General features: G+C 39.5%; 1 protein-coding gene across 1 annotated transcript; it reads right to left on the reverse strand.

Moving 5' to 3' along the window:
* Positions 1-8326: 8326 nt before the first annotated feature.
* Positions 8327-10954, reverse strand: LOC128984774 (uncharacterized). Its single transcript, XM_054404142.1, has one exon. It carries the CDS (start codon positions 10952-10954, stop codon positions 8327-8329), a length of 2628 nt encoding a protein of 875 aa, XP_054260117.1.
* Positions 10955-12650: the final 1696 nt, after the last annotated feature.

Below are 12650 nucleotides of genomic sequence, written 5' to 3' on the forward strand. Positions count from 1 at the left end.
GGGTAAAGTGAGCATATATCAACGTACTCAATGGTTTCTCCCTCCACACACTTGTGGTAAGTTTTGGCGTTCCCGGTTCTACCACCGAAAAATGCTTGCCTCGGATTCAGGGGTAAATTGTTGAGGATCGGCAACTTGTCTAGATGTTTTAGGTTTTCTGTCTTTTTTAACTGTCTAAACTCACATTCCCACATTTGTCCAACGTTATTACCCAACTTTGCTATTTTTGATTTGGTCCGTTCATATCGCAAGTGAAGTGAGTCAGAGGGGTCCTCTTTCAAAGCAAGTTCACGGTCATAGGGAAAGCATTTAGGGCATCCGTGCCAATAGCAGCCTTGAAATTCATAAATATTTTGACCGTCATACCCATCAACTTTCATTCCATTGATCTTAACTTCTTTTCCACGACCAGCGTGTTCTATTCTAACTCCACGTTTCTCCTCTTCCCATGATAGCCACTGTAACGCAATGGCCGATTGAGCGTCTGTAAGCCTATAGCCATTTTTAGGAACGATGCCAATAGTATTTTTCTTCAAAAAGTTCCTGCGAAAAGCCAAGTTACAAGCACTGGCAATGGTCACAGCCTCGAGAAACGGATCAACATTACACTCTTCCAGGAAAATTGAACGGAACTTTAAGCAAGCTTGGGCCAAGATATCAACATCAGACATACAATACTCGAGGATTTCTTTTTTAAAGTCAAATGTAACGTGGTTTGCAACCTGATCATTGTACCAATTTTCAAAATCTTTTTGTGATTTTTCAAACATAGATTCTGGACAGTAAAACTCCTTTGCCGGCATAGGGCCCACATAATTTTGGTTGTCTAGGGTGTTGAAAAGGTGGGGGAAATAGCCTTTCTTCTTTTCCGGGGGCAAATCAAAGGCTTTGGGCAGCGAAGCTAGAGGCATAGGGAAATAACTAAGTGAATCAACAAACCTCACATTGTCAATCTCCATCAAAATGACCTTAGTTCCCCGCATCACAAGTTTCGGAGTGAACTTTGTATCCTCCAGCACATACTTGAGCAAAAATTGGAAATCAAAGCCCTGCCCATTGTGTGCAATGACACAAACATCTTTGAAATGTTTACGGACTTGCATCACATAGTCCATGAACTGAGTGACTGGTTCAAAACTAAACACTCGCGTACGATTTTTACAAGCCATACAAAATTTTACCTCAATACACTGATAGCAAAACTGTTGTAACACACACAAGTTTACTTGATGCAATTTAGACTCGGGATCTGAGGGCAGAGACTCATCTTGGCGGGTTTCCAAGTCAAAGAAAATAAACAGAAAATCTTTAGATTTAGGATTTCTCGTGTCAGGTTTCATGTAGCATTTGTGGTTAGGGTCTTCAAATGAACTACAAGGTTTACAATATACTTCGCCACATTTATGAGGCTTGGACCGTTCTCTAATCCAAACCAATTTCCCACATTCAAGACATTTCTTTACATTTTTACATCTGTCAGCTTGATGCGCAATAAAACATCTCTGATTTTTATAAGTCATGTTACATTTAGGGCACAAAACACCACCACTCTCCCCTACACAAGGTGGTGAGATGGTCTGACACTGCGGACAAATGTTTGAGCAGCGGTGGGCTCCTTTGTGATCATAGGGTACATGACAAGCTTCACAAAAATATGTACAAACAAAAGCAGCAGTCAAACTTATTAATCACATTGTAGTGTCCATTATAAAAAAGTAAATTAAGTGTGAATTTTGCATTTTCTACATTTCTCTCAAAGTACACATCACGTCCTTTCCTGTCATAGTTGTACACAACAATTTTGTAGTCCCTTAAAAACCCCTGAAATTTTTCAAGGAAAAAAAAAAGAATAATAAACGGAGATGGCAACTAGTTTGTTTTTGGAGGCCATCACGAGCTGTGGCGGTGGAGGGGCCGCAGCATTTCTAAAAACTTAATAAGTTATCAATACACTGTTAAGTTGTATCATTTTAACAATGGATGTCAGACGTGCTATAGCTGAAGAGCTACACAAACCTGCTAGAAAGAATTACACTAGACGGAAAGTGACTCTTAAAGGGTTGAATGATTTGTACCAGGCCGATCTCGTAGAGATGCAGCCTTATGCAAAGTTAAATAAAGGTAATCGGTATATAATGACTATGATTAACTGTTTTTCAAAATTCGGTTTTGCAGTCCCGTTAAAAGATAAGACAGGTCCAGCAGTTGCCAAGGCACTTGAACCTATATTGATCAAACATAAGATGAAACACTTTCAAACCGATCAGGGAACCGAATGGTTTAATAAACATATTGGTGCTCTCATGAAAAAGTATAGAATTAACCATTATTAAACGTTTTCCGATTTAAAAGCTAGTATTGTGGAGAGATTTAACAGAACTTTGAAACAGTGGATGTGGAAAGAGTTTACCGCAAAGGGTACATATGAATGGTTATCATTACTTCCTGATATTCTCAAGCGATATAATAACTCGGTACATAGAACAATTGGTATGAAACCAAAAGATGTGAAACAAAAGAATGTAAAGGAAATATTAAAAAGGATAAACAAGAAGGGAAAAAGGGTGGCACCAAAATATAAACTGGGAGATAGTGTTAGGATAAGCAAGTATAAAAGAGTTTTCACTAAAGGCTATCTGCCAAACTGGACAAACGAGGTTTTCACCATTTACGCAATCAAACCGACAAAACCACCTACATATGTACTCAAAGACCATAATGGTGAAATACTAAAGGGAGGGTTTTATGAACAAGAGCTAAATAAATCAAAGACCGGAAATGTATATTTAGTTGAAAGAGTGTTACAACGGAAAGGAGATAAAATCAAAGTCAGATGGCTTGGCTTTGACAAGAAAAGTGACACGTGGCTTAGTAAAAGCGACATTCTTATTTAGAACATACATCCGGTGACGGCTACATGTAGATCAAGCAGCTGCATCCGGTCGTATTTATAAACGATAGGGTGAGTGTGCTACAATCAGTTGAACACGATGGGTGTGGCGCAGCAGAGCCCCCCTTTGACGTTAAGAAACTATGACAAGTATTTTGGCGAGGGTCTGGCATCTAAAAATAAACACGGCCATCTGTTACTAGACTTAATTCGCTGCTCCTTTCAGTCCCCAGCAACTCGGGTAAAACTAATATTGTGTTTAATTTATTATTCGATTCAAATGGTCTTCTTTTTAAAAATATCTACATTTTTAAAAATCCCTTAATCAGTCTAAATACCAGTTTTTACCGTTGGCTCTGCCTAAGGAAATGGGCCATTTTGCATATGGTGACAACAACTTGGTAGTTCATCCAAGTAAGACTAAACAGCATAAAAAATGATATTTGATGATATATACTGTGAGAAACACGACAAATAATAAATAAATTATATAAATAAATTGGCTCAAAATTATTTTCAAACCACCTTATAGTACTGTATTACAAATTTAAATGATAAAATGCAAAGAACCGCTCGCTGGGATTCAAAAAAGGGTTAATTGAAAGGCTTCACCAAGTAAATAACCCATTACATTAGTCAAAGGAAAAAAAAGTTGGAGGTGGCAAATCTGTTATGGAGTGGCCATCACCGTAGGCTGCGGTGGTTGGGGCAGCCTACCCCAGAGGTTAGGACTCTTGGTGAAGCTCTGGGTTAACAAAAAGAACGCGCCGGGACCCTACGGCCTAGCCTAACAGCTTACCGTGGTGTGGAAACTGGGTCACTTGTCTAAACTCCAAAGAACAGGTAGAATCTCTCCACAAACGAAACATTTGAGTTTGTCAAAGTCCAGATCACGGATATTTGTAACAAACCAGCCGCATGCTTCATCAGCACCATCAATAAAAAATGAATTACTCACTCTACATCAAATAAATTTATCGAATATTGGTTAGTACCATAATTTTACTAAACACTGTCCGTACTCCATAGTCCACACTGTGGAAGTACCTGGAAATTTAAATGATACAACGCAAAGAACCTCTCTCTGGTTAACTCGTCATCATGGTAAGGATCTGTAACATACAATGAAGGTTTAATTACAACACTTTGCATTCTTTTTAAATTATTTACACAAAAGGCTAGGAAAAGATGTTCCTGCAGAGGAAAATTCTTCATTAGAACTGGCATCTTTGTCGTAACTCTGGTTCTGTTTATTCGCTCCCCAGTGGATACTAGTATTGCTTCCAAAGAGTCTCGGATGTCTTCCCAAAATGCAGGTGCTGTACGGATCATTTCTAGGACATTAATATCCTCCATAAAGTGGTTAGTTAGCCATAGTGTGTCCTGCAATTCAACTTTGACAGTCTGTACTACTGTCAAGATATCAGCTAGCTCGTAACCTTCCGGTAGATTGCAGCTCCATCTCTGTAAAATGTCGGCCAGCCTAAACTCTCGAATTTGTTGGCGGTCGGCTTCAACTTGGCACGATACACACCGAGCAGCAGACTGTCGCTTCTGGAAACATAGGTAAGTATTATTGTATGTCTAAATGTATACCTATATGTATTTTCCCCAAACCCGATCACCTTACCCTAGTTCTTCCTGTTGAAGTTGATGGTTCCGGACGAGATCGCATTCATTGCGGGAGAGCTCTTGGCAACCCTAAAGATGTTGATAATTGAGGTTCTTGAGATCTTTGTACAGGGCTCAATGTAGTGTAAATTGGTGGAGGCTGTGTTGCCTGGTTCAAGCTCACGCGTGAATTACTAGCCTCATCCTTGGCTTCCACAAGATGCCTGTCAATTAGAGTGGCTGTGTGGACTATGGAGTACGGACAGTGTTTAGTATAATTCTGGTACTAACCGATATTCGATAAATTTATTTGATCTAGAGTGTGTAATTCATTTTTTATTGATGGTGCTGATGAAGCATGCGGCTGGTTTGTTACAAATATCCGTGATCTGGACTTTGACAAACTCAAATGTTTCGTTTGTGGAGAGATTCTACCTGTTCTTTGGAGTTTAGACAAGTGACCCAGTTTCCACACCACGGTAAGCTGTTAGGCTAGGCCGTAGGGTCCCGGCGCGTTCTTTTTGTTAACCCAGAGCTTCACCAAGAGTCCTAACCTCTGGGGTAGGCTGCCCCAACCACCGCAGCCTACGGTGATGGCCACTCCATAACAGATTTGCCACCTCCAACTTTTTTTTTCCTTTGACTAATGTAATGGGTTATTTACTTGGTGAAGCCTTTCAATTAACCCTTTTTTGAATCCCAGCGAGCGGTTCTTTGCATTTTATCATTTAAATTTGTAATACAGTACTATAAGATGGTTTGAAAATAATTTTGAGCCAATTTATTTATATAATTTATTTATTATTTGTCGTGTTTCTCACAGTATATATCATCAAATATCATTTTTTATGCTGTTTAGTCTTACTTGGATGAACTACCAAGTTGTTGTCACCATATGCAAAATGGCCCATTTCCTTAGGCAGAGCCAACGGTAAAAACTGGTATTTAGACTGATTAAGGGATTTTTAAAAATGTAGATATTTTTAAAAAGAAGACCATTTGAATCGAATAATAAATTAAACACAATATTAGTTTTACCCGAGTTGCTGGGGACTGAAAGGAGCAGCGAATTAAGTCTAGTAACAGATGGCCGTGTTTATTTTTAGATGCCAGACCCTCGCCAAAATACTTGTCATAGTTTCTTAACGTCAAAGGGGGGCTCTGCTGCGCCACACCCATCGTGTTCAACTGATTGTAGCACACTCACCCTATCGTTTATAAATACGACCGGATGCAGCTGCTTGATCTACATGTAGCCGTCACCGGATGTATGTTCTAAATAAGAATGTCGCTTTTACTAAGCCACGTGTCACTTTTCTTGTCAAAGCCAAGCCATCTGACTTTGATTTTATCTCCTTTCCGTTGTAACACTCTTTCAACTAAATATACATTTCCGGTCTTTGATTTATTTAGCTCTTGTTCATAAAACCCTCCCTTTAGTATTTCACCATTATGGTCTTTGAGTACATATGTAGGTGGTTTTGTCGGTTTGATTGCGTAAATGGTGAAAACCTCGTTTGTCCAGTTTGGCAGATAGCCTTTAGTGAAAACTCTTTTATACTTGCTTATCCTAACACTATCTCCCAGTTTATATTTTGGTGCCACCCTTTTTCCCTTCTTGTTTATCCTTTTTAATATTTCCTTTACATTCTTTTGTTTCACATCTTTTGGTTTCATACCAATTGTTCTATGTACCGAGTTATTATATCGCTTGAGAATATCAGGAAGTAATGATAACCATTCATATGTACCCTTTGCGGTAAACTCTTTCCACATCCACTGTTTCAAAGTTCTGTTAAATCTCTCCACAATACTAGCTTTTAAATCGGAAAACGTTTAATAATGGTTAATTCTATACTTTTTCATGAGAGCACCAATATGTTTATTAAACCATTCGGTTCCCTGATCGGTTTGAAAGTGTTTCATCTTATGTTTGATCAATATAGGTTCAAGTGCCTTGGCAACTGCTGGACCTGTCTTATCTTTTAACGGGACTGCAAAACCGAATTTTGAAAAACAGTTAATCATAGTCATTATATACCGATTACCTTTATTTAACTTTGCATAAGGCTGCATCTCTACGAGATCGGCCTGGTACAAATCATTCAACCCTTTAAGAGTCACTTTCCGTCTAGTGTAATTCTTTCTAGCAGGTTTGTGTAGCTCTTCAGCTATAGCACGTCTGACATCCATTGTTAAAATGATACAACTTAACAGTGTATTGATAACTTATTAAGTTTTTAGAAATGCTGCGGCCCCTCCACCGCCACAGCTCGTGATGGCCTCCAAAAACAAACTAGTTGCCATCTCCGTTTATTATTCTTTTTTTTTACATTTAGATTTTACAATATTTACAAGTGACTTTATGGAAGATAAATAAAGGAGCCATGCAAATGCGGCATGTTTCTTTTGGGACCTTAAACTTTGGATTCATGTATCGCCTTATATGTCTCTTCGCCTTAAGTGAGAAGGAAGATCAACCATTCTTCCACAGTCAATACATAACCTACTAGAGCCCCGAAAAGACTCGTAGTATTTTAGGGTTACATAACCACAGTTTTCTTGATGATAGTTCAAAATGTCCTGCCATAGCGTTGATGGAAGATCAACACTTTCTTTTACATAAAGTAAAAGGATGACGGTTGTGTAAATCTTTCTAATTGGAAGCTCGGACAGGGACAACATGATGGTTAGCATGTTCCAAATAGAATAGACTATCTTTTTATTTGCCCCCAGAAAAGCTGCGGCCCCTCCACCACCACAGCTCGTGACGGCCTCCAAAAACAAACTAGTTGCCGTCTCCGTTCCCCCAAAACGTCTCTTACCACCTTCTCAAGGATGGGATCATGGATTGTAAACAGGAACATCTCAATCTGGTCCATTTGTATAGACGTGCTGCACAGACGGTGCATCTATCTCTTGGAGTTTTAAATTTTGGTACACATACAATCGTTCCAAACCGTCGGAAAGAAATATTCGCTGCCTCTCCAAAATCCTTACAAAACTCTTCATTGTCGAAAAAACAAATATGGTAGTAGACATTGCCGCAGTTTTCATGGTGGTAATTGGATATTTAATCTTTAATCATAGGTGGGATTGCTGCTTGCTTTACAGTATTTAAAAGAAACAGATTATCAGTAATCGTTCTAGCTGAAAACTCGAGTAGGGACAACATGGTGGTGTAAAGGTTCCAAGTGGAATGACACTTACCCCTTCACACATGGTTTACAGGCTTTTTAGTCAGCCGTGCCAGTGACCAACATTCACTCATGGTTTACGGGCTTTTTAGTCGGCCGCGCCAGTGACCAATAGCATTCACACATGCACAAGGAGTAGCCCAAGTCCCTCCAGATTTGAGCGCCTCAATGTACAAACAGATTTAAAAATAGCCCCACTCCAGTTGGATCTCAGTCACCATGTGCTTCGCATCATGTTTCGGCTGGGTGTTTTCCATCAAACGCGAGCCGGTGGAGCCAATATACGAAGAACTTCAACCCCTGGATCTAAGGCCACCACCGTTACCGCCAAGAAAAACTGCGTATGCCGCCATTAAGGTATGTAGCGATAGTGGAGAGGGGAGCGCTACACATGTGCAGCATGTGCAACATGTGTTCAGTGTCCAACATGATCTCTCTAGTGTTGGTTGTAAATGATTTCATTCAAAATTATTTATGGTGTAGGATTTGTTAATTTTTAAATTTAAGCGAAGAAAAAGAAGACGAAGACACAGATTCGGTATTTGGGTTTAATTGGTAGCAAGGAGGGTGGAATGACTGGAACGAGGTGGATGTTGGGGACTGGGAGTACTTGAGTGATAGTGATGATTCAGGAGTTGAGATTTTGGTGAGTTTTTTGAATTTTAAACCCATATGGAAGTGTATCATAATTGCTACTATGTTTCCTCTTTGGTCCCGTAATTTTAAACTGTTTGACTTCACTGATTGTAACTATATTCCTATCCTTTGTTCGTCTGATTCTATTTTCCTCAATGTCCATTGTTTGTGCAGCATCACCAAGAACCATCTCTTTCAAACTGTCAAATCCAATTTTTTTAGAAGTTTTCATGTTTAATGTGAGCCCTTTTACTTTACATACGGGAATCAATTTTTGTTTGTTAGTCGACCACACAAGATATGCATAGGTTTTAGGCCCTCCGGATACAAACTCTACTATGTATGAACCTGGTCCATACTCGGCCAACTCATCGGTCATTTCCCCTAGATAATCTCCCGTAGGAACTCTGTACAATCCACCCTTATATACATATAGTACAGAATCAGTATCGTAATACAATACCTGACCGCCCAGGGCATCTAGATGCTCATAGAGCTTCAATCTCGCTTGGGCAGTGGTGTAAGCTGTCACCACAACATTTACATTTTGCAATGGCTCCCCAACCTCATCAATATACTCCCAACTAACAACAAGAACCTCTTCATTGACAATCTGTACTTTATTTACATCTATTTCAGGGCTAGTTAACATTTTGAAAAGTGTTTTTGGGTCCCTGACAATTGTAGCTTTAGTCTGGTTTTCCCGCTGTCCAAATTTCCCCCAAAAAGAGTTCAACATCAGTTTAGACAATGACCTCAAACCACCATTCTTGATAATTTTGTCTTTTTCCAGTTGGACACCCTCTTTTTTAAAATAATCCTTAATGTACTGATCCTTATCCTCCTCTGTTTCACACCAGCTAGGGAACCCAGACGCTTCCTGTTTCATTTTTAGAAATTTATTTATAAAGTCAGTAAACAACCCACCGTTTTCATAGGTAGCTACCTTATACTCCCACAGTTCATACATGTCGAGTACAACATAACCCTTTTCTACAGCTTTTCGAATCTCGTCCATGGTCCATGTCCCAATTAGTGCTCTGTCACCACATTCGTGGTCGCAATCACTTTGAATCTGACCGTCTCCACAAGTCGCGCACAAAACAAACATTAATTTGTCATTCATTTTGGCAGGGAGCACAGGATGGTAAAGATCACGTGGTGGTAGTACTTTGCACTTTAATAGACCCTCAACATTGAGACCTCTCTCTCTACATTCCCTGTCACCTACATAGATCGTTGGATGGCCTACAGGGTACTTGCCATATTTACATACCCAAGGGTAAAGTGAGCATATATCAACGTACTCAATGGTTTCTCCCTCCACACACTTGTGGTAAGTTTTGGCGTTCCCGGTTCTACCACCGAAAAATGCTTGCCTCGGATTCAGGGGTAAATTGTTGAGGATCGGCAACTTGTCTAGATGTTTTAGGTTTTCTGTCTTTTTTAACTGTCTAAACTCACATTCCCACATTTGTCCAACGTTATTACCCAACTTTGCTATTTTTGATTTGGTCCGTTCATATCGCAAGTGAAGTGAGTCAGAGGGGTCCTCTTTCAAAGCAAGTTCACGGTCATAGGGAAAGCATTTAGGGCATCCGTGCCAATAGCAGCCTTGAAATTCATAAATATTTTGACCGTCATACCCATCAACTTTCATTCCATTGATCTTAACTTCTTTTCCACGACCAGCGTGTTCTATTCTAACTCCACGTTTCTCCTCTTCCCATGATAGCCACTGTAACGCAATGGCCGATTGAGCGTCTGTAAGCCTATAGCCATTTTTAGGAACGATGCCAATAGTATTTTTCTTCAAAAAGTTCCTGCGAAAAGCCAAGTTACAAGCACTGGCAATGGTCACAGCCTCGAGAAACGGATCAACATTACACTCTTCCAGGAAAATTGAACGGAACTTTAAGCAAGCTTGGGCCAAGATATCAACATCAGACATACAATACTCGAGGATTTCTTTTTTAAAGTCAAATGTAACGTGGTTTGCAACCTGATCATTGTACCAATTTTCAAAATCTTTTTGTGATTTTTCAAACATAGATTCTGGACAGTAAAACTCCTTTGCCGGCATAGGGCCCACATAATTTTGGTTGTCTAGGGTGTTGAAAAGGTGGGGGAAATAGCCTTTCTTCTTTTCCGGGGGCAAATCAAAGGCTTTGGGCAGCGAAGCTAGAGGCATAGGGAAATAACTAAGTGAATCAACAAACCTCACATTGTCAATCTCCATCAAAATGACCTTAGTTCCCCGCATCACAAGTTTCGGAGTGAACTTTGTATCCTCCAGCACATACTTGAGCAAAAATTGGAAATCAAAGCCCTGCCCATTGTGTGCAATGACACAAACATCTTTGAAATGTTTACGGACTTGCATCACATAGTCCATGAACTGAGTGACTGGTTCAAAACTAAACACTCGCGTACGATTTTTACAAGCCATACAAAATTTTACCTCAATACACTGATAGCAAAACTGTTGTAACACACACAAGTTTACTTGATGCAATTTAGACTCGGGATCTGAGGGCAGAGACTCATCTTGGCGGGTTTCCAAGTCAAAGAAAATAAACAGAAAATCTTTAGATTTAGGATTTCTCGTGTCAGGTTTCATGTAGCATTTGTGGTTAGGGTCTTCAAATGAACTACAAGGTTTACAATATACTTCGCCACATTTATGAGGCTTGGACCGTTCTCTAATCCAAACCAATTTCCCACATTCAAGACATTTCTTTACATTTTTACATCTGTCAGCTTGATGCGCAATAAAACATCTCTGATTTTTATAAGTCATGTTACATTTAGGGCACAAAACACCACCACTCTCCCCTACACAAGGTGGTGAGATGGTCTGACACTGCGGACAAATGTTTGAGCAGCGGTGGGCTCCTTTGTGATCATAGGGTACATGACAAGCTTCACAAAAATATGTACAAACAAAAGCAGCAGTCAAACTTATTAATCACATTGTAGTGTCCATTATAAAAAAGTAAATTAAGTGTGAATTTTGCATTTTCTACATTTCTCTCAAAGTACACATCACGTCCTTTCCTGTCATAGTTGTACACAACAATTTTGTAGTCCCTTAAAAACCCCTGAAATTTTTCAAGCTCCGGGATCCCAGCTCCACCCTCTGGCATTTCAACCCTAGCTCGACGCACAAGTTCCTGAGCCCTGATTGTTTGCCTATTTGCCTTATCTTTCCTCACAGCTTTATAGTCAGGATCTTTAGTTACATTGGCCATAGCCACTACAATTGCACGGGGCAAACACAATTTATCTTTATTATTAATGACAACAATTCCCCGTCTTGACTTGCATTCCTCGTCAAACGTATTGTAAAACCCAGGCCTTACTTTCCCAGAACCTACAGGAAGGTTAATTCTAGTGCATTCCACTTTAAAGGTGTCAGTAGACTTTATAGTTTCAGAGTTTGATTGCACAATACCACCAAAGATTTGCCACAAAACATTTTCATCAATTTCACTAGCAGGGCGAAAATTTACATAGCCCGGTGCTTTTGATTTCAAGTTAAGACTTTGTAGAGTAAACCCAAGTTGATCATTTTCAAATGCTTGCTCTTTCATACTATTTACAATTTGCGCAAACCCTTGTCTCAACCAATCAATCTCATTAGTCTCTGGAGGCGGATTAGTGAATTTAAATACTGTTTTACTTCCATACAATCTAAATTTTTTTACATAAGTTTGATCAGTACTAATCAAAGTAACAGGCTCAACTACTTTAACGGGTTCAACTACTTCATCAGATACATTATCAGCCATACTTACATCCATCGTCGTCAAATACCTAGAGGAAAGTGAAAGGGACACAGATACGCTAGTTCTAGTGGGGGCACAGTCTGCGCGCGCACACAGCTAAGTATAGCACACGGATTACACAACACAGAGACACAAGATGTGGTGGGGGCACAGCTGCGCGCACACAAAGCTTAATATAACACACCGATTGCACAACACGTTACAAAACTGATGTACTATAAAACTGATTCACTTACTATAAAACTGATGTACTACACAATAAATAATCAGACTAAAATTAACACAAGAAAAAACTTGCAAACATAACCTCAAAACGTCAAACACAAGAGCACACGTCCAACACGTTCAACTGCCAAAAGCAAAGTGAAAAAAAATTAGTACTGGAAAGCTTAAATAGCAAACATTGGCCAATCACACAACAGATCACCTATTTATGACCAATCAGGTACAAGCTTATTACAACCAATCAGCAACCAGACACGCCATTAACACTTCCTTGTTTTGTAACAGAACAGTGATGATGATGAA

Source organism: Macrosteles quadrilineatus, unplaced genomic scaffold (assembly GCF_028750875.1).
Source record: "Macrosteles quadrilineatus isolate MER2022 unplaced genomic scaffold, UCM_ALF_1.0 Scaffold_2__2_contigs__length_208266976, whole genome shotgun sequence".
NCBI classification, from domain to species: domain Eukaryota; kingdom Metazoa; phylum Arthropoda; class Insecta; order Hemiptera; family Cicadellidae; genus Macrosteles; species Macrosteles quadrilineatus.